The sequence below is a fragment of the Penicillium crustosum genome (assembly GCF_028827405.1).
Source record: "Penicillium crustosum strain IBT 35664 chromosome Unknown utg000001l_segment0_segment0, whole genome shotgun sequence".
NCBI lineage: Eukaryota > Fungi > Ascomycota > Eurotiomycetes > Eurotiales > Aspergillaceae > Penicillium > Penicillium crustosum.
This window is the reverse complement of record NW_026623122.1, coordinates 8104635-8125619: the sequence shown is the minus strand read 5'-3', so window position 1 is coordinate 8125619 and position 20985 is coordinate 8104635. Positions and strand designations below refer to the sequence as shown.

The 20985-nt window shown below is 46.4% G+C and overlaps 3 protein-coding genes across 3 annotated transcripts; all 3 read right to left on the bottom strand.

Annotated features, from left to right (window-relative positions):
* Window positions 1–270: 270 nt before the first annotated feature.
* On the bottom strand, window positions 271–4473 carry N7487_003024 (uncharacterized protein; the record flags this gene model as incomplete). The annotated part of the gene is made up of 1 exon (XM_056870771.1): window positions 271–4473. One exon carries the CDS (start codon window positions 4471–4473, stop codon window positions 271–273), a length of 4203 nt encoding a protein of 1400 aa, XP_056735555.1.
* Window positions 4474–6572: 2099 nt separating this feature from the next.
* On the bottom strand, window positions 6573–7733 carry N7487_003023 (fungal specific transcription factor domain-containing protein; the record flags this gene model as incomplete). The annotated part of the gene is made up of 3 exons (XM_056870770.1): window positions 6573–6839; window positions 6891–7675; window positions 7727–7733. 3 exons carry the CDS (start codon window positions 7731–7733, stop codon window positions 6573–6575), a joined length of 1059 nt encoding a protein of 352 aa, XP_056735554.1.
* Window positions 7734–13669: 5936 nt separating this feature from the next.
* N7487_003022 (uncharacterized protein) lies at window positions 13670–20951 on the bottom strand (the record flags this gene model as incomplete). Its single annotated transcript, XM_056870769.1, is given in 6 exon segments — window positions 13670–14056; window positions 14124–15578; window positions 15630–17891; window positions 17925–20217; window positions 20233–20764; window positions 20825–20951. 6 exon segments carry the CDS (start codon window positions 20949–20951, stop codon window positions 13670–13672), a joined length of 7056 nt encoding a protein of 2351 aa, XP_056735553.1.
* Between the last annotated feature and the right edge of the window lie 34 nt (window positions 20952–20985).

Here is a 20985-nt window from a genome sequence, read left to right as displayed (position 1 = left end):
TGCAATGTGACTACTGCATGTGAATACACCCTTCTTCATGATTATCAATACGGTACCATGGTTGGAAAAAGGGAAAAGCAAATAAATACTGTATTTAATCTATAATTGACCTCTAAGTTGAACATGTTTCCCAATGGAGCAAAGGGTGGCAGTAAAGACCTGAACCAGCGACGGAGAAATGTGCGAAATATAAAGTGTAAAGAAGCAAGGAAACGGCGAATCCAAACGAACAGTCCTCATTGCGCAGGTCTTGATCACGAATTTTAATCCTCACTCGGCCTTTTTGGAAGGCTTTGTTTTCAGTGCCATGAAGAAATATACCAAAGCGTATGAGCTGATGACGAAGAGAACGGTGATACCCACGTCTCTCCATCCAAAATACCACTCATTGATGTTGATGGTATGAAGATAGTCACTTCCCTTAGAGTAAGGGCAAACACGACAGCCGAGCGAGTCTTCTGGGTTCAAGAGGTTTGCACCCGAAGTGTTAAGGTAGGGGACTAGATATTGGCCACAAGTCATGTTACTGGGCGGGTCAAATAGCGACAGCTCTTCGGTCGCGCATTCAACTTCGGCGTCAAATATGGTGAATGTAAGCATACTACCAACCAGGTACGTCGTCGGGTTCAGCCAATACATCCAGTATCTCCAAAAAGCAACGATTTGCTCGTAAGGGACCAGGATTCCACAAAAGGATACAATGATTCCAACAAGAAGCGGATTGGTCAGTGCAGCAAATACAGCATTCGGTGCATAGGCTGCAATGAATTGTCCAATCGATGTGTAGAGAAATTCGTATATAAGAACCACAAAAAATGCAGCACCTGCTTTATCGGACTCCGTGGGGCTGCCGACTGTGTAGTACCAGCATGCGAAATACAAGACGGCACAGAGGCAAAGGTATGGCATTTCAGAGATGACCAAAGCTGTGACGAAGGCTTTCCAAGAGTATATTCTTGCTTTCTTCTCTCGGGCATCATAAAGATCCCGGCACTCAATGAAGAGGGGCTGAAGTTGATTGATGACACCGGGCGCAACAAACATCCAAACGAATACGGTGAAAAGCTTGAGCTGTAAATCGGCTGCCGATTGTCCGATTTTCCAGTAGCTGAACCCATTGAATAGTCCCAGACCAATGTGGAGAGCAATCTTGTTGTTGATATAGGACGTATTCCGGAACAGCGCTAGATTCATGCGGCGCAAGACGTATTTGGTCTGGACAGCCAGTGGTACGGCAAATTCAAAACCATCCTCCTCCATGGGACCTTTGGCAACCGACTGTTGCAGGATAGCCTCGAGCTCGTTGGTCGTGTCCTTGTGCTCAGGGGAATTAAGCCATGTCTGATGCCAATCGGTATCTGAGAAGCGGCCTGAAACCACATCAATCATGTGCTCCGCCGGATTGGACGAAATAGGGCAAGGTGCTCCATATCTCCCAAAATAATCCTTGATCGTCTGGCAATTCTTTCCGATGTCACCAAGATATACCATCTTCCCGCCAGATTTCAAGAGTAGAAGCCTGTCAAATTGTGCCATGAGCTGGGCGGACGGCTGGTGGATCGTTACCAAGACAGATTGGCCCGCGTCAGCAAGCTTTCTCAAAAAGCGGACGGTGTTGAATGCTGACTGGCCATCCAGACCTGAGGTAGGTTCGTCCAAGAAGATAAGAATTCTAGGCTTCGAGACCAATTCCACTCCAATAGTCAAGCGCTTCCGTTGTTCAATACTCAAGCCGTGCCCTGCGCCAGGCTTTCCAATCAGGGAGTCGGCGATGTCGTGAAGCTCCAGTAAATCAATGATGACATCGACATATCTGAGCTTTTCAACCTCAGGGATATCTCGGGATTGACGAAGAAGAGCAGAGAACTGCAATGCCTCCCTCACTGTGGCATAGGGCTCGTGGACATCGAGCTGTTCCGTGTAGGCGGCCGAGCGTTGAAAGGATATGGGGAGGGGATGGCCATCGACCAGAATTGATCCTTTGATTGTTCCTTCGGTTTTTCTCTGCGCGAGAACATCCAAAAGGGTTGTTTTTCCTGCTCCTGACGAGCCCATGAGTGCAGTGAGGGTTCCGGGCTTAACCCAGCCATAAACATTATCGAGGAGCACTCGAGGGCCTGAGGATGTCTTAACAGTATATGTCAGAGCTTTCCACGTGAAAATTGAAGTATTTTGTAGTATTTCCTGTTCAGCGGGGGCAGGCTGTTGGAGTGACTCGTTCGGATTGGACGAATGCTTAACCTTCCTTCTCTCCGTACACTGGGACTCTTCGTCAACGGGAGAAAGCCGCTGGTGAGAAGCTAATCTTTCGCGAGGAATGAGCAGCGAAGCTCCCGACTCAGAAGCATCATGCCAGCGAATGACTCCAATTAGTGTGATTCCGACGTACACAACCCACCACGCACACAGTATTCCGAAATTTCTCCAAATGTGAGTGTGGCTATACATCAAAGACGCAAGATATTCATCGCCTGTCAAAGAGAGAGCTCCTGGCTGTGCACCCCCGATGCCAGCACACGAGGCATGCTCGTCCTGGCTATAACCAGGGCCATTGGGAATCAGATTGGTGTTCACACATTTGATCGCATGAAGATGAAACTCGTTTCCCATCAATGCCTCAAATCCGTATGACAATGGATTGAGCCAATATAGCCAGCCAAACCACGGATGCATCTGCGTTGTATGGATTTGATATCCAGCATACATAGCCATGATAGCGATCGCATATCCGGAGAGCTGGGCAGCGGTGTTGAATGAACCGAAAACAGCGCCAATTGCACGGAACAGCCCACAGGCACACATGTTGGTAACGAACAAAATAGTCCAGTATGTGAAGAAATTCGATGCATCAAGGACCAGGCCAGCCATGAAATAGATGATGAGGGACCATGTAGTAACTTGAAGAATAATGATAGGGATATCTGCGGCAATTTGGGCGATGCAGATGGCTGCTGGATGAACGTAGGCCAAAGATTTGTGCTTCAGGATGACAGGTCGGCCTGTGAAAGAGTCCACAACCTCAGACATTGCGGTCATGCTGTTGTATAGCACAGACCAGAACAGCACGCCCCCTTTGATAAACACCCCGGAGGAGTCGTCGGCTGCTTGGTAGTATAGAGAACCAGCTATCAAAGCTTGGGCGATGTTCGAGCCTTGTTTCATTCCAAAAGTAACCATATCCCCAGCGATGATCTGGTATTGACGAATAATACATGCCTTCACTTGAGAGACAAAGTCGACGGTGTATTGGCTGCGTTTGGATGCTCTTTCGAGAGCGACGCTTTCCTTGAAGTCTGACGTTCGCCGACTAGCAAGCTCTGAGTTGGGGTATGAATAATGGGCAACGGCGTTTTTGAAAATATCTGTGTTTTCGTATGAAGAGCGGATAGATTCTGCGTCGCGCGGGAAGCTGGCTTCGAAGCCTGAGCGAATCTGGCGCTCAGTCGGCACTGTAACTCCGGTTAGGAAGTCAGCGACGTTGGCGCCATCCTCGCACACAAATCCAAGGTCTTCCATGAAACCACGAGCCTGACTCATTGGGCCGTAGTATATCTGCTTTCCTTCGTCCAGAACGAGGACTTTGTCAAAAAGGTCGTAGATCTGGTTTCCAGCTTGATAAAGCGTCACGATGGAAGACAGGGAGTAGACATCTGTCATTGCTCGAATGGCTTTTGCCCAGTCCAGCGCACTACTGGCGTCAAGGCCTCTGGTACTGTTATCCCAGCAGTAAATCGATCCTCGGGCAGCAAGGCACTCTAGGATAGAAACACGCTTCCTCTCACCTCCCGATACACCACGAACATACTCGTTTCCAACTTTGGTAGTTGCGGTGTGGGATATTCCAAGCGAGCGAAGTAGGAAATCGCTCAGCTCATTTTGGTACTCGTGTCTTGATTTGCAACCTTCGGGGAGATGGGCTGGGATCTTTCCGCTAGTCGCAAATATGGTCGTCTCGCCGACAGTGAGGGTAGGGAAAAACGTTTCATCTTCGGTGTTCATGACGATTTGGCCACGATATTTCTCTGCTTCTTCGTGCGACATATCTCCAAATCGAACGTCCCCATCAATTTTCTGGTAGCCTGCTCGCCTGTTGGAGAGCATCTTGAGCAACGTGGTACAACCTGACCCAGGTCTGCCCAAAACAAGCAGCATCTCACCAGGCTTAACGCAGCCATGGCTTTGGTCCAAGATTGTTTGTAGAGAATTCCTGCGTCGGAAACGGGAAAGGTGCCGGCGAAGGTCGAACTGCGAAACGAAGTTTTCATTGATTGCAGCTTCGGCACTAGTTCCTTTGACCGTGAGATTTTTCCAGGTGACACCAAGTTGCCGAGGTTTGAATCCGGAAGCAAGATCCCGTTGGTTGAACTCCTCCAGTTTGTCGATAAGATGCCATCGGTCTTCCTTTTCCGTCCATTTCTCATTCAGCGAGGGTGGAAGGGATCCAGCCGGTGTTGGGGTCTCTGATTCTTCCATAGCGAGACACGAAATTGAGAAATCTGTTATTGGAATGGGAAATTGGAAGGCAATTGCAAGATAGTGATGAATTATTAAAAGGGGCCGTGAAAATAGAGTGTCCAAAGCATTTGTATGTTCGTCTATATGGGACTAACAGATTGAAAAATGTCTTTGATTTCCGGTTCGCTCGTAATCTCCAAAGGGAATTTTGGGCCGGCCTAATGTTCGACGTAGAAATATCACAGCGAAAGGCAAAGAAAGAAGGCCGAGAGCCCGGTTAGAGTACAGACCCGGAAAAAACGATCTTCATATATCCAAAGCCCGAAAGTCCGAGATGCGGAATTTCGGGAGGATGTACCTTTTGGGAAGTTACCGGATGCGAATGATTAGTTCGGATTGACCCGATTAATGATATGGGCCAAGCTCCGGAAAATAACGTAATTCACGGCCGAGCCGCGCACCCCAAAACACAAAGTAAATTCGATAAATTACCATTTCATATCTGAACAACCATATTTTATTTTTACTTAAATACTAGGATATATGACTTTCTTAGCGTGTGAAATAACATATCTTAGTCTTAAGCAATTTCAATAATCATTCCCGATGGGTTACCATAAGATACGGCGTAGTTTTGGTATATGGGACAAATACATATATCTGAATCAATGCTTCAACTAATTGTCCTATACTTCTCTAGTAAGTTAGAAATACTATCTAGATCATAAGATTTTAATATCCTATCATCAATAGATATGGTTCTTGATATATAAATTGGTAATTTATCGCATTTACTATGTGTTTTGGGGTGCGCGGCTCGGCCGTGAATTACGTTATAGGATCTTCCTGATAGACAGTGCTGCAGTAAAACAGTACCGTATACCTCCTTCGTCTCCGATAGTTTTTTGTTAACTAAAGATACAAGAAAGCTATCGTACTACTCTAGAGAAAAAGTTTATAACTAACTAGCAATAAGTGACGATCTTACTAATACACGTCTTTGTTAGTCCACGATAATCTAGTCCCCGATACTTTTTTTCTACTCGTGCTCTAGAGGGCTTTGCACGGAACTAAAAATAGACATGTAAGGCATTTTTGAGATAGAATAGCTGTATTGGGTTGGGTGGAGTGACTTCTTACAAGCGGATCACATTTTTTTAGAGTTCATTTCGAGCTCCCGTCATAAGCTTCATTGCCCAGGTTTTAAACACTTTTATGGGTGCTGTGAATATAAATAAAGACTTCTTCAAGTCATTGCTCAGTTACTGCTGTTTATTATCACTGTAGGTGAAGACGTCGCGTCATATTCCAAATGCTTCCCCAGAAGATTCCCTAGCTTTTGCCGTTCACTAATTTGTTTGCCTTAAAAAAACATGCAAACGATTGGGGTGGATCCTGTCATTGTGAGCCAACTGAAGTATCAAGAAGGGTTAAGTAATTAGAAGGGACTATCCCGCTAATAGACTTGGTAATCTGAACGAACAGCCTTGCTCTAGCATCTAAAATTTTGTATCTGAGAACGAAAATGCTAAACTCAATTTACATTCAACTCAATATATAGAGGTATAAAATTCACATTTCGGTTCACTTGCTTCATGGGTGCGTAGTTTCTTGAAAGTCAGAACTGTGGTAATCAAGCCACTCAACGGACGGGTGAGTATTGAAGAGCTCCCGCATAAGACCCTCATCCCAAATTGAAGAACGTTTTGGCCCTTCACAAGATCGATGACAATCTGATTGCTGGGTTCGTTGTTGCACATGCCATCTTGAATTGGCATCACCCTCCGTAAAATTCAACATGGCGACTTCACTTTCGATAGTCCTGTTGATTTTCCCAACAATCGATGAAACACCAGTCGGTGATCCTTGACTTTGAACATGATGATTATGAGGCGGTTGACTAGGCTGAATATCATGCAGATTGGAACAGAGTTTGATCAATTCGGATAGAAGTCTGTAAAGATTCGAGCCAAAGGTGCATTGATCTTTAATTCTTGATATTGTGGAGGTGACATCTTTCAACAGCTCCAAATCCTCTATATCCGAAGTAGCGACGACGTTACAAAAAACCACAAATAATGGAGTCAGAGGATATAGTAATGCGGTCCTGTTGAACGTCAGAACCATCGTACTTTTTGGATAAAGGTACCATACCAGAAGAGGAAGTCTGTTGTTAGATTAGGTAGAACAGAGATATGCTTCTGGCATGCCTGCATTGAGAAAAGTGCTCTCCGTGCGTACCGCAAGCACTCTTGGCGTCTACTATTGTTTTGCACGGCTAATGATTTAAGGCGAAGGACACTCGTTGCGATCGAAAAGAAAGTGAAGTCAATGGCATCCCATTCAATCATAGCAGCGGGCTGTTCAGCAAATTTCTGACGGGACTGAGATTCATGTCAGTAATTTGGAGTTGGGAATTTGACAAGAACTCCCACCTGCCGAATCTCCTCACTGATAGACTTTAGTCTATTTTGAAGGTCTTCAAGCAAAGCAGGCTCCTGAGCCATTGCGAGCTCTTCTTTTTGACCTTTTAACATGAGAGATAACGAGATATCCTGAACTTGAGCGAGTTTCACCAATATCCTGACTTTGTATGATAATGGATTTTCAGAAACCGTGTTGAGAAGATCTACCGGGTCGGACGCAAGGACGGGTAAAGATGTAGGACGGACTAGAAGCATGCTTAGTGTCTTGTCCATATAGTAGCACCAAGACAAGCAGCGACGAATTTCGATTTCTTCGTCAGCATCACAGCCGATCGAAGTCGAGGTATGATAACCCAAAGCTACCACAACACGGGAGGCTAGAGCAGTCAGGTGCCAAGATCTTGTCGTGTCTCCAAGAAGCTGTACTAGTGTGGCCTGATATAAGTTAACGACATATCTGCATAGGGACTGAGGATCACCGACACCAGAAAGAAGCGCTTGTAGCATTGCAAGGCTGGGAGACCTCGAGAAGTCAATCATACTGAGAGATTCAAGGAAAGCTGCAGTATACTGCTTTCTAGATTTGGCTAAACAGTCTGATAATCCCCCCGGCGAGGAAAATCGCAGCCACCGACTGACGAAGATGGTAGCCTTGTAAAGTACACAAAGCTTGTATTGAAGATCTGTTTGCCGACCAACAGTACCACTCATCAAGGCTAAACACATTCGCTGCAGAGTTAGGGGTGAAATGTGATCCGGCCAGTGGAGAGCTAGGGCGTCGCGTTCATTTTGACCTGCAGTATTTAGAATGAGGTGCAATGCCCAATAAGGATAAAAAAACATACCGCCCATCATCATATAGAAAAGTTCGATTCGAAAATCAATAAGTTTTGATGCAGGATCGGGAGTAATCTTTTCATCTGGTATGCTGTCCGCATGCTGTGATGATGATATGAACCTTTTGACGATGTCCAGTGCCGACCGTAAAACGCCCGTCCGGGCCACAGACAAATGGGTGTTAGTGTTAATCTCATCTATAATCAAACTGCTTGTATTATTTGATTGTTTAAGGGCGCTGACCACCGCACCATGGTCCGTGAAAGGTTGGTAAGTATCTGCGGCTTTCGAAACAAATGTGATCGAGTCTGGGTCTTGTTCATCATCTTCAAACTGTCTTCCACGAGTACTACTGATAGAAGCCCCGAAGGAAGTGTCAGGAGGTTGAAACCAAGGTGTAAATTCTTTCTAGGGATGCGCTTACGGCAACGCTGCCAAGCGACGCGTCCGCGTCCGTCGCTGCCGCTCTCGAGTACACGTAACCCCAGCTGCGGTACAGCGTTGGCACTCGATTCTTCTGTTGCACTTAATCTAGAGAGGGTACCGAGTGGTATTAGGATTTGTATTTGCAGTTGAAGATCATTGGGTTAAGGCAAAGACCAACGGTACCTTTCTCGCGTGACAAAAATCGCACTCCTTGGATGTAAGCATAATCTTCCCTGGCGGAGCATGATTTGACGAACTTACAGCTTGGGCTTTTCCGTCTACACCGACGGTATTATGCTTAAAAATCAAATTATGAGACATATTCCGACATTTGGGAGTTGGGAGTTGGGAGTTTGGTGTTAAATCTTTCTGTCACGATTTGAACGCCAATTGCGATCCTAAGTTAACTAACGTATTCGGTAAGCGAGTGGGCCATGTAAGCCAGTGGGCCACCCGACCCAACCTACCAATTTTAAATACAAATATGTCAACCAAAACGCCATTAAATTAAATACAGTAAAATCATCTATCTAGCTAGGCATCTATTAATCTTATGTCCTATTTCACCACAACCACTACACTTTGGCGGGGCCCGTGTACGTGGTTGTAAAGCCGGCGAAGGGCTTCTTCGTAGAGGGGAGGGAGGTGCTTTAATTGCTTCCACCGGCTCAGTATCCAATTGAGAAGCTTCCTGTACTGTAAGGCCTGCTTCTACCTGTATCTGACTCCGGGATTTGCCTCGCTTTTGCTTTTGCTTAGACTGCGACATCGCCCGTCCATGGGCACCTAGGAGGTGCCCAAGGCCCGTCCACGGTGGGCCTTGGGCTATTTGGATTTTCGAGTGCCCGTCCATAACGCCCAAGGCCCACGGGCATGCCCACGGCGGGCATGCCCACGATGCCCACCATTGCATAAAGTCACCCAAAATGGACGTATAACTCGCTGACTTTGCATAATAAATAACTGTTATTTACACCTGTTTTGCCAACTCCATGTAAAATGGCAGTTTTAATCTACAACATCTATAAATTTTACTGAAATATCTATGTATATGAGAAACTAGTATATATATGATACGAATTGGAATAAAATTTTAATCGAAATACATCATATTGTGTGGTATTTTTATTAACTTATCAAATCATACTGTAACAGCTTGAAGATATATATTTAAGTCAGTGGTACATGCCTGGCATTTTCTATAAGTAAAATACTACTTATGGATTCTACTTTATCTCTCACTCTAGTATATTTCTCATAGGTAGATCGAAAGATAATTAGTATAATTCTTATTTTATAAGCTTATATCACTAAATTCTGTCAATTATATCACTCAAAGACTTGTGTTATTATTCTGGGAGTTTTAAATCCTTCGATTGTAACTCAAGATGGGCGTTTAGGTATGTTCCCATGGGCGTGCCCACGGGCGTGCCCACGGGCATGCCCATGGACAAAGACACTTATAGCCAATCAGCTTATAATATATAGTGGGTCTACACTCAATTTACGATCTATCAGATCTATACAAAGCACCCCTTTTACTAGTAATCCTCGTTTCACACGGTCGCAAGTTACCTATTGTAAGTTCAGATCACTCACTCTCCTATAGTCGTTATATTATCCCTTACATCACATTAACCATGTCCCAACCTAGTGCCTATACCGCAGGGCCTTCTTCACTTCCTCCGAGCTCCCAACCAGACCTCTCCTACGTCGCCGATATATTTGATCCTAACCTTAATCCAAATATTGATCCCAGTCTCTTCAACAGCCAACAGACTTCTATCTCACTGATAGAGTCCGAGTTCACTCAACCGGCTATTCTTGATTGCTCTCTCAAACGCGTCGGCCCCGATCGGAGAAAGCAGTTTATCCTCTACGACGCGATGAACAACGCGTCCAAAGTAAAGTTTATCGAGTGGTGGCGTACCACAGTACGCGGCAGCAGTACTGAGACACAACAAAGGCTACGATAGGATGCAAAACACATATTAGATGTCTGGGAGAACTTCGACCAGGTAATGAATTCCCAATTCTTTCCAGTGTTGCTCGCGACATTCTCTCTATTCCTGCAACAGGCGCTAGAGTTGAACGTCTTTTCAATTTAGCACGGGATGTCTGCCACTACCGACGTGGGCGGCTGAGTACGAAGACAGTCCAGGATATCATAATGTTCCGGTATAAAACCCAGTTCGACATTGAAATAGAAGAACTACCCGATGAGGATACGTCCTTGGATTCAATGCAAGAAGCAGACGAACAGAGAGAGGCTAAGCTTACCACTGACATGCCTGAACCAATCAGCGATAGTGAGGATTCCGAGGATAATGATCCTGTTGGACTGATCGAGTATGAGTTTATGATGGAGAGTCAGCTTCCTCGTCCTTCTATAGTGCTAAGTACGCGGAAGCGACAGAGAAGTGAGCTAGTCGACAGCGAAGATAAGAGCAGTCCTCATCTCCCTCATTATGGAGATAAGGGTAGCACTCAAAAGCGCCCTGGTTTAAGAGAAGCAAGGAAGCGTGGCAAACCTAATAATGATCAATTTGTATCGTATTAGTGTAAATATATGAATATAATGAATGCCTAAGTCATTATGCAAAGGCTTCCAAGGCTTATTTCTGACCCCGGTCAAAAAAGTGACAATGTGTCAAGTTGTTGTATAAAGGCTTCTAAAGCTCATTTCTGACCTCGGTCAGAAAATTGACAGTAGTATCAAGTCATTGTACATGTAATCGAATTACTCAAAAATACAGAGAAAAAAATGCACAAATAATGCAGGTCACGAGGTCAAGAAATTCTGCTTACTAAAAAGGCCCATGGGCGTATGGATAGTGCCCATCGCCCGCTTACATAAGGCCTGTGGGCACTGCCCACCCGCCCGTCCATGGGCGATGTCGCAGTCTACTTTTGCTTCTCGTTGGCGGCGCGTAATTCCTTGATTTCTTGCGCTTGTAAAATATGACTTTGTAGCTGGAGCTGGAAGCCTTTTATAAGCTGGTTTAATGCACGATCTGATAGGCTAGGCGGGCTTCGAGATCCTGTACGAAGTAAAGCTTTGATTGACGAAGCTTGTCGACGTAGATCTTTCTCTGTAAACGGAGTTTTTGGCGTAAAATTCCGGCTTGATTCACTCCCCCGGCTTGGAGGGGGGTTGGGGTTCGAAGCCGAATATTAAGCTTAGAGATCACTCTCTCCGGTTTAAAAGGGACTAAACCGGCTGCCCCGAAGCTATTTTTAATAGTCTCCGGTTTAAAAGCTTCAATTCGTGCGAGAGGGTATACTTCGAGGAAGTCAAGTTTGTCAATATGATTGATCCCGTTCCGCATCTTAGTTTCAACCATCCGACCGTACGCACGTTTTAACACCGCAAAACAACCAATATCAAGAGGTTGTAAAAGATGAGATGAATGCGCAGGCATACAGATTGGTATCACCTTATTTTACTCGCAAACTTCGTCAAATTGAGGTATTAAATGACTTCCGTGGCCATCAAGTATTAAAAGCCGGTATATCCCCTTCGTACGCGAAGTACTAGGAATAAAGAGCTTCTTAAGCCACCGAAGTCCAATTTCATCAGAGGTCCAACCATTAGGACTAACTTCGAAGCGCCAATCCCCCGGGAGGCCGTCAAACCATGATTTAATAAAGACTTTGCCTTTAAAAATCATACACGGAGGAAGGACCCAGCCAGAAGCATTCGTACATTCAACCACTGTTACCCATTCACGATTTCCAGGTTGTAAAACCGGCCTCCGACCGTAGTATTCACTCCTCGTAATAACCTTCGCAGTTGCAGTCAATCCCATAGCAAAACCAGTCTCATCAAAGTTATAAATATCGTCGGGATCGATTCCAAATTGAAGGATTGTCTTTTGAACCAAATCAAACCACTCCCTAATGATTTTAGGGTCTTCGCATTTCGCGCGCTCGTAATTATATCGTTTCGAGAATCGAGAGGAGAGGAGAGGACGCCGTTTCACAAAGTTATATACCCATTTTTCGCCGACCGAAAGAACTGGGGTAGTTCCACGCTTTTGAAGCAGAAGATCTGCCATTTCTCGTACCATAGAGGGCCGGGGGGCTGCTCCACGTAGATCCATAGAGAGTATCCATTTTTCAAGAGATTCCTCCTCAGTTTCAGTCAATTTATGGTTGTTGGCGCGTGTTTCAGGACGAAAGAGATCACCAGTAAGGCGGCGTTGTAAAGTTGTACGCGGTATATTAAAACGACGCGCCAATTCGCGAATTGAAGAGATTTCTTTATTTTTAAAAGCCTGGATAGCTAATAAAATCCTACCCTCTTGCTCTGCTGAATTGCTAGAGGATCGGGAGCGAATTGGTGGCATAGTGGGTGGTTGAACTAACTAAGTGCTAATTCATGGACGCGTTTTGGGTTGGGTGGCCCACTGGCTTACATGGCCCACTCGCTTACCGAATACGTTAACTAAACGTATAGCTTACATAATTCAGTGGGTGGCAATACCGGCTGATCGGCACTTACCTGAAATGGTTGTCCAAATTTGAGTTCGAAATGAAGACCCACATAGGCTGCAGAAGCCTTGGAGAAAAGAGGCGAAGTTAATCAAAGTCCAGAAATGGTCTCCTCTTAACATGGTCACTGCCAGGAATAGCGACTTTATCCGCGGGTACCAGAACCTACAACTACCAGATATTTCATTCAGCATAATAGCGAAAGAATCAGATCGATATTTTGTCTATTTACAGAGCCCCTTTTGCTCTAGCTGAAGGACAATCAGAACTCATTGGTGTATTTATGATGGAACATAACTTAGTGGAAATTCATTTCTTCGTGCCCAATCGGCGCCGGATCATAGCATCCCTCACCGTCAGCCGACTGCTGAATTCTCCTAATCCGAAAACTAGATATGAAGGTGCTGCCGATCACTTTATTTCCGGGGCTATTGAGTAGAATCCGATCATATTTACGCGGATAGCGCCTCATAGCTAATACATTAATAATGACAACACATAATTTAGTGAGCAGTAATCATCACTCTCGGCTTTTCGGATTCCGAGAATCACCAAAGATATTTCCCCCCGGGTCCTGCGTTGATTTCCATTTGTCAGATTGACTGGGTACAACACTGCTAAACCCAAATAAAGAAAGGTCTAGAGCTACACCCTAGGTCGGAATTTATTTATGGACTTTCGGTCTATGCTAGAAGCAGTAGAGGACATACCCTTGAAAAGCAAAAGGCGATGTGGTCAAACACCACCAGAAACCCTGCAGGGCAGACCTATTTATCGTTTATCCAATTCGTCCAAGTATGGATTTATATCCCAACACGTTTTATGAACCATCTGATTCCATTGTACATATTCCGTACTAGCCAGTATCGGTTCCTCATCCTGATAATATGTAAAACGACAGAAAGAGAGATTATTGGAGATACAAAGAGGAGAAGGGATTCTAGCAAATAGAGTAAAGAAACACGTTATAATAGATTAAAATGCCGAGAAAATTTAAGAGAAAGCACCCAGCCGACAAAATGAAACGGAGCTCACCAGAAACTGCACCAGCCAATCCAGTGCTGGCAAAGATTTTCCACACTAGTAGCCTGGGCAAGCAACTTGTCGACCTGATCTCTAATATTGAGTTCCTCATGGTACTGGAAGTCATGTCCAGCCAGCTTCTGTCTGACCCGAGCAAGGACCTCTAGGGCACGGGCATTCTGAGCCTCATGTGCTTCAACTGGAACCCCTTCTTGGGCATCAAGAAAACCTCCCTCCGGTATAGAAGAACGGCGGTGGCGAGTGTAGGTATTCGATTGCACGCCGTGTTCAAAGTTGATGTCCTCGATTGACTGGTGGCGCTCTGCGGTGAGAGACACATGATCGGGAGAATCGTGAGCACCAAGCCGCCAATTGATCAATGGGTCGTGGATGAACTAAGGAATATTTTAGGCGTGTTGAAATATAAAATATAAGACCCAGTTGGGAGACACTATAACTTACGGCTTCCAAAACAGCCATTAGTGAGTCTTTGTTCTCGCGGAGAACACGCATGACCACCTCACAGGTAATACGATAACTTCCCTCGATGTTGCTTACCCCCATGGCGAATGTTAACATACGAGTTAAACGGAATGGCACTCGCTCAGGATACTTTTCACGGTGCATAGCCACCTCGAAACAGTCTCCGAAATCGACGTGAATGACACGGCCAGTCATGCGCTCTAGTAACAAGTTGGAAGGATGACGATCACCCAGGCCAAGAATGTGGCCAACCATTGACATGACACCCAACGATCGAGTGTAGTTGGTCCGTCGCTCAAGCCACGCTTCTGAGCTTTTGCTCTTCAACCACAGGACCCGGTACAAGTCTTTCCCTGTAGTGTTGTCCATGGCATATCCGAAGACCTCAACCTTCTGCATCAGAGTGAGGCTATCGTAATCTGGTGCCATGTGGAGCATAATTCGGTGCTCGATATTAAGAAGGATACGGCGGCTTTCGCGGTACTCCTTAATCAATGTATGCAATGTGTCACTGTTACACACCCATCCCAGAAGGCCAGAACTGTGAGACAAGGGAATAGCAGGGAAACGCTGAACAGAAAGATGACGCTTAAAGCTTTCGCTATCATGGTCAAGGAGAGTGTTGCAAAGACTGAAGAGTTGCATAACTCGCTCATCTTGACGAATATCCTCACGACCCTTGAGTGCATACATGTAGGAGCATCCGTTGTTACCCTTGAGTGTCATTCGTCGAGGTCGCTGCTTGGTTTGAAGAACGTGTAAGACGGGATCGAAACTCATGATGCGGATGATCGGGCGACCACTTTGGTATGTTCCCGGCACGGCAAGGTCGAGGTCCGAGCAGCATTTTAGACGCGGAGACACATACTTGAGATCAAGGATAGACAGTTGCGGAAGCTGTCGACTGATCTTACGGAATACTGTGTAGTAGAGGTCCCAAGCTTGGTTCAAATCACCAATTTCAAGGGTCTGGCGGTAAAGCATGCAATAGTGCTTAGCTTCTGCAAGATCGCGACCAAAGGTTTGCGCGAACGACACTTCACGGAGCGTTTCTGCACCTTTGTCAAGCATGTCATGAAGTGGCGCAAGCGTTTCGAGCATGCCTTTAACGTTGGAATCGCCAAAGTAGAGGCGGGACGCTTCTTCCAGGCCCTCGTGCCAAAGCTCGTGCCACAAGACAGCAACCCTGATCAATTCGTGGCTGACAAGATCTGCCTGCTCAATGAGCTTGGCGCTGTGTTGCCGCATGTTTTCCATGATCTTAGTAGCAGACTGGGAGCGGCTTGTCACGTTTGACTTCATGGCCACTGTCAATGGATAGACCAGGGCTTGAGGATGCGTCTTGCCAACCTCAGCGAGTAACCGATGGACTGAGGAACGAACCCTAATGTTAGGCTGGTTGATTCGAGCAATAAGCTGCGGGGTCACAGCGAGCTAGGTGTCAATGCTAATGCTGGTGAACGCCTCGGTGACTACAGTATTAACTTCGTGATCACCGCCATGGGTAAACCACAGGGTAAGCAATCTCAACGTATTTTGCAATGAGGAGTTTGATGACAGTGTAATAGATCGCAGAAATCCACGAATAGCTGGAATGACATGCTCTGTCACGATATTCGCGGGGACTGGCGCAGGCTTGCCATCACAACTGGCTTGGTTGGAGATTGTCGTCACAACTTCCAAGTTGACAAGAGCCCAAGAGTGCCAAGCCTTGTAAGAGTTGCGATTGTACTGTGTGGCGGCTGAATAAGCGCTGAGAACATTACGTACATACTGCGCTCGCCAATCGCCGTTTTGGAGGGTAGTCTGCCATTCTCCCAATCTCAGGTGGCTCTTAGAAAGCAGCTTTCTTAGTTTGTCCACATCACCAATTCGTCCACACAAACCAAAGGCTTCGAGGTGACTTGGGCCTGCCATTCCATTGACACCATTCATTCCGTTATGCTGGTGCTCATTCTGTGAAATCATTGAAGTGTTATATTTGGAAAGATCATCAGTCAAGTCTGCAATGAAATCTTTGAGCATATCGAGGGCTTCTGTTTGATTGCCATTCGCCCAGATGAGTTTTAGTCGGGCGTATTTGACCTCGGGTGGTGATATTGTGCATGCTCCATCATCATTAGAAGTAAATTTCTCAAGCGAGGCAAGAGATCTTTCCGCAAGAGCCATGCGGCCAGATTTGCGGCAAAGGTTGACGAATTTGATGGAAATGTCAAGGTTCTCTCGCGGGGCGGTGACAAGAGCTCTGACCTTGAACATGCGTTGCCATACTTCCACATGTCGCTGGCACCCGAGCAGACGTTTGTTCCAGGTTTGGCGCATAGAATCCTGCTTTGCACAGTCACCCACATTCTGTTTGTATGTGATGATTTCTTCCAGCTCAGCAAGCATCTGGACCCGCACAACCACATTGTAGGCTCGGCTGTAACCCTCTCCCAGAAGCGCAGACAATTCAGTGTCAAGTCCATCGCGTGCCTTTTCAATGTACATATGGGCCTGCTCGAACTGGTTGCGGTGAATGGCAAGAATGGCACTGAAGAAAGATCGATCTGGGAACTGCTCCTTCATCAAGCCAAGGTACGAATCCATCAGCTCCCACTGTCCACAGCCCCAGGCGGCAGCGGCAGCCAGAGGAGCAATGCCTCGACGGTGCTGAAGAGATGCTTGATTCCATTTCTCTCGAGTCAAATCTGACAGAACCTCCCACTCTCCCAGGGCGTGTAGACAGCGCATTTTACCCATTGTGATGCCAAAACAGTCGGGGCCTACCTTCTCGCGACGCTTGTACGCAACGAGAGCCTCATCCCATCGTTGAAGTTTCTCAAACCAGGTTCCCTTAGACTCCACATCCAGGTATGCTTGTGCTTTACGCAAAATGCCGATAGCAGCGTCTGATTGCTGTAACTGGCTGTTTATAGTAATCAAAGCTTCAACTGCTCCCGAGTTCTGCTCCTGCTCAAACTCAAGCTCCTTGTAGTGAAGTGCTTTGGCGAAAGCATGACATTTTGCAGCATATTTACCTAGTGTGCGGATATCAATCGGAAGAGCCTTATCATCGTGTTCCATAAACTCGGCAAGGTGGAGAAGGACTTGAAGGATCTCCATCGAAATGTTTGGAGATATGAGAGCTTTTTCGATTGAATGAGCCAGTTCATCTCGGTACTGATCATACAGCTCCATCCAGCAAGACAGAAAGGCAGCATTAAAAAGATACGTTGCCAGTGGCTGATAGATTCCAGCCAAGCTAGCACATGCACGCAGGGCGGGAGATGGGGATTGTTTAAGAAGCTCAAGTCCGAAACGACGTATCCACTCCTGCCAATCCTCGCGCGTAGATTTTTGGGAAACATCCCAGGCATTCTTGAGATGCTGCTGGTTCACAGAAAAAATTTTTTGGCCAGCCTCCGCCAAAACAGGGTCATCGGCGGGATATGCGTAATGCTCTTCGGGGTAGAGGTCTTGAGGAAGAGGGTTTCCCCTTTCAAGTTTTGTGACTAGGATTTCGTAATTGACATGCGTAATTTGATATTTTTTGAGAGGCTTGTGGAAAAGATGGATATAATGTGTAAATTCCTGACCGAGTTGGAAGATCAAGGCGCATATACAGTCCAGGGCAGCTTTCCGTAAAACACTGTCTCCACTGGCAACTACTCGTGATAGAGCATGCACCGTGAGGGATGCGAAATCGGAGATATTCACTTGACGCGAAAGCTTGTCCAAGCTCTTGATAGCAGACTTGCGAAGACTCTGCGGGTTTTAGGGTCGATCAAAAATTCTTACAATGGAAGGTATGATCAGGTGCATATATTCCTCGCCGGTCGAACCAAAAACCAGGAAAGCGTGGAGCACCTTCTCCGATGGTGAACGGTGGGGCGTTGTGTCCTTTTCCAACGTATCGAGCATCGAGGGGATCAATCTAGCGAGGAATTTCCTGAATTCTCCTTCTAGGGATCTAGCGATAGCCTCGACAAGCGACAAGAGTGTACCCTGGAGTTGATAGGAAGTATCCCAGAACTCGCGAATAACGTCAATTATATCTGGGAGGTATACACGGATATGCTGTCGCACGATTTTGACGAGAATAGCCATTTGGTTGAAGTAATACTCCAAGCAGCTAGGCGGAGAACTTCTGATAACCGAGATAAAGGCCGGGATTATTTGCCGGAGAAATGAAATACATTTAAGACCGAGGGTCTTGAAGATGGTAACGATAGCATCGATGACGGCATAGTGGTATTGGACCAAGGAGTTCTCGCGCAAAATGTTTTGCAGCAGAGTATGAATGACCACTGTGGGGTAATAATCTTCGTTGGATGGCGTCAGGCCTTGCGTGATGGAAGCTTCATCGGAGACAGTTTTGATCTCATTGATATGATGGACATCAGGCTCGGTGTTGCTGATTTGCTCGTACTTGTAGGTGTCCAAAGCCCCTAGAACACCAAAAATTTTGATAGTTTCCTTTCTCAGGGTGCCCATTGGTTCGGTCTTGATTATGTTGATCAATACACCATGAAGGTGAGGATATTCAAGGTAGGGCTCTATGACATAGCCGCAATTGCTCGCTAACTGACCCAGCGTCTTCAGTGCAGCTTCGCGTCTGATAACAGAGGAAAAATCCCGGAGCGAATCCAAAATTCTGGGCACAATCTGGGAAAGATATTCCGTCATCTTTGCGCCACCCACATTTGCAAGCTCACCGACAGCTTTGAATGTAACGGCAGCGACTCTGGGGTTAGCGTCCGTTAATTTCGGTAATAGTGCTGTTGCCATAGCGTCCACGTAAGAAAGAATCAGCCGAGTTGCATTGGACACAAACAAGCTGATCAGTTGTGTGGTCTCTTCCTTCTGGCGAGCAGTTTTCGCAAGCTCAAGTCCAGTAAGAAGATTAACAAGCAATTTCCGCAATGGCGGGAATACATAGGCAGGGTTCACACTGGCAAGACGACTGATAATACAGATGGCGGCCTCTTTCACATGGAAGACTTCATCATTGACAGCCAGAAACAAGCATCGAATATTCTCAGGTTTTGCCAGGTGATGGTCGAACTTGCGGTCCAATGACCTCAAAACAGTGCACCGATTCTCGGGATCAGGATCACCAACGCCAATGGTTAGAAGTTTATCAATGACTTCGCTGACAACTTTGGTGGAATGGCCACTATTTTGATTTATGATCGGATCATGAAATGATAGTTGGCGGCAAGTGAGCGCCGATGCTTTCCGAATCTCGGGGTTATCGTGCTGGATATATTTGACAACAACATCGCGTACAAACTCATTCAGAATTTGGTCCGAAAATTCGAAGCTGCCAAGGGTGTGAAGAGCCAGAGTGAGTTCGGAGGCGGTGCGAGAACCAAGGGCCCCTAAAACTTTTGCGAATGAGGGCATGGGGAGTAAACGATGCTCGGGGCATCCCAGCGGCCGGAATGGGGCGCCGCACAAGATGATGCTCAGCATATCAATGAGTTTCTTTTGTATCATAGGCTTGGTAGAAGGAATATAGTGAGCAATGTTCCCCAGAGCCTGAGTTAATGATTTGCTGAGGCCACAAGCAAAGATGGGATCTAGAAGAGCTTCGATGTATCTGCTAAATGTTTGACCCATTGCCAACGACAACATGCAAATGCACTCCAAAATTGGCTCTTCCTTGAAACTTCCTCGATTTCTCGCCTTCATCGAAAGCCCTTCACGAATATGGACAAGTATTCCGTCTAGATATGGGGCAATGGCGAGACCAACTGCATTTGCAATTTTGCCGATCGCAATGAAGGCCGAGTTTCGCTCTTTGTCTCTCTTGAGTTGCGCTTGCAGGTATATCATAAATCTATGTAGGTAGACCTCAGCAAAATCATTGGGTGCGTAGCATGCGAGGATAGGGATGGTGAGGACGACTTGAGCACGAATTATGGGATCTCGGTGGTCCTTAAAACGTAGGATAATCTCACAAGCACTATGGTAGTGCTCTCTCATGAAGACGGTACCCTTGAGCACGAATTCCTTCAGTATGAGAAGCGATCCGTGAATACAATCCACATTATGAGATTTCAGGCCCAGTAGGGCTTCATCATAAAATCTAGCGAGCTAGGACTGTCCGAATTGCGCATCACGGGCAACAATGATCTCAAAGCACTCGCCCACAGCCTCCGCGGCAGTGGATCGGATCAGAGCATTTGGATCCCGTAGCACAACCCAAGCGAGCTCGAAAATCCGTGTCACAAATCCGTACAAGAGTGTCGGAGAAACCTTGGCAAGCTCCCGGATGACGAGCACGGCGGCAAACCGCCGACTTTCTTGTCGCTCTGATGGAAGCCATTCCAAAGCTGATTGAATCTCGCTTTCCACCAGCTCTGCAGTAAGAGCACCGCCAGACTTTGTTAGACGCCCCAACGACCTGGCTGCGTATACCAGTACGACATCTTCATTACTTCGAAGTGCACTGCGGAGATAGCCCGCGAATCGTGTTATTTTCTGAGCGACGTCGACACCATCCAAATCGATCAATCGGTCGAGGGCTAGGATTCCACCGATTCGCTCATTCGCTTCCTTGCCCGTCACCACCAGATGGGCGATGCGTTGGCTGACGGCGTTGTAAAACTCAACAAATTCCTCCGAAGGCGAATCTGAAGAATGAAAATATCAGCACAGATCAGAGTTCTCGGGGTAATTGCCCCTTCCCATACCTCTCGAAACCAAAAGCATGAGGTCATAGAGCTCACAGGCAGCTCGGACTCGAGTCTCCTCCTTCGTCGACTTTAGCTCCGCAAACAATTTTTGAGTGACATCAGTCATAAGGCCTGCTTTTGCCATGATTGAGAGATGCTCTCCCGGCTGGACACTTGAA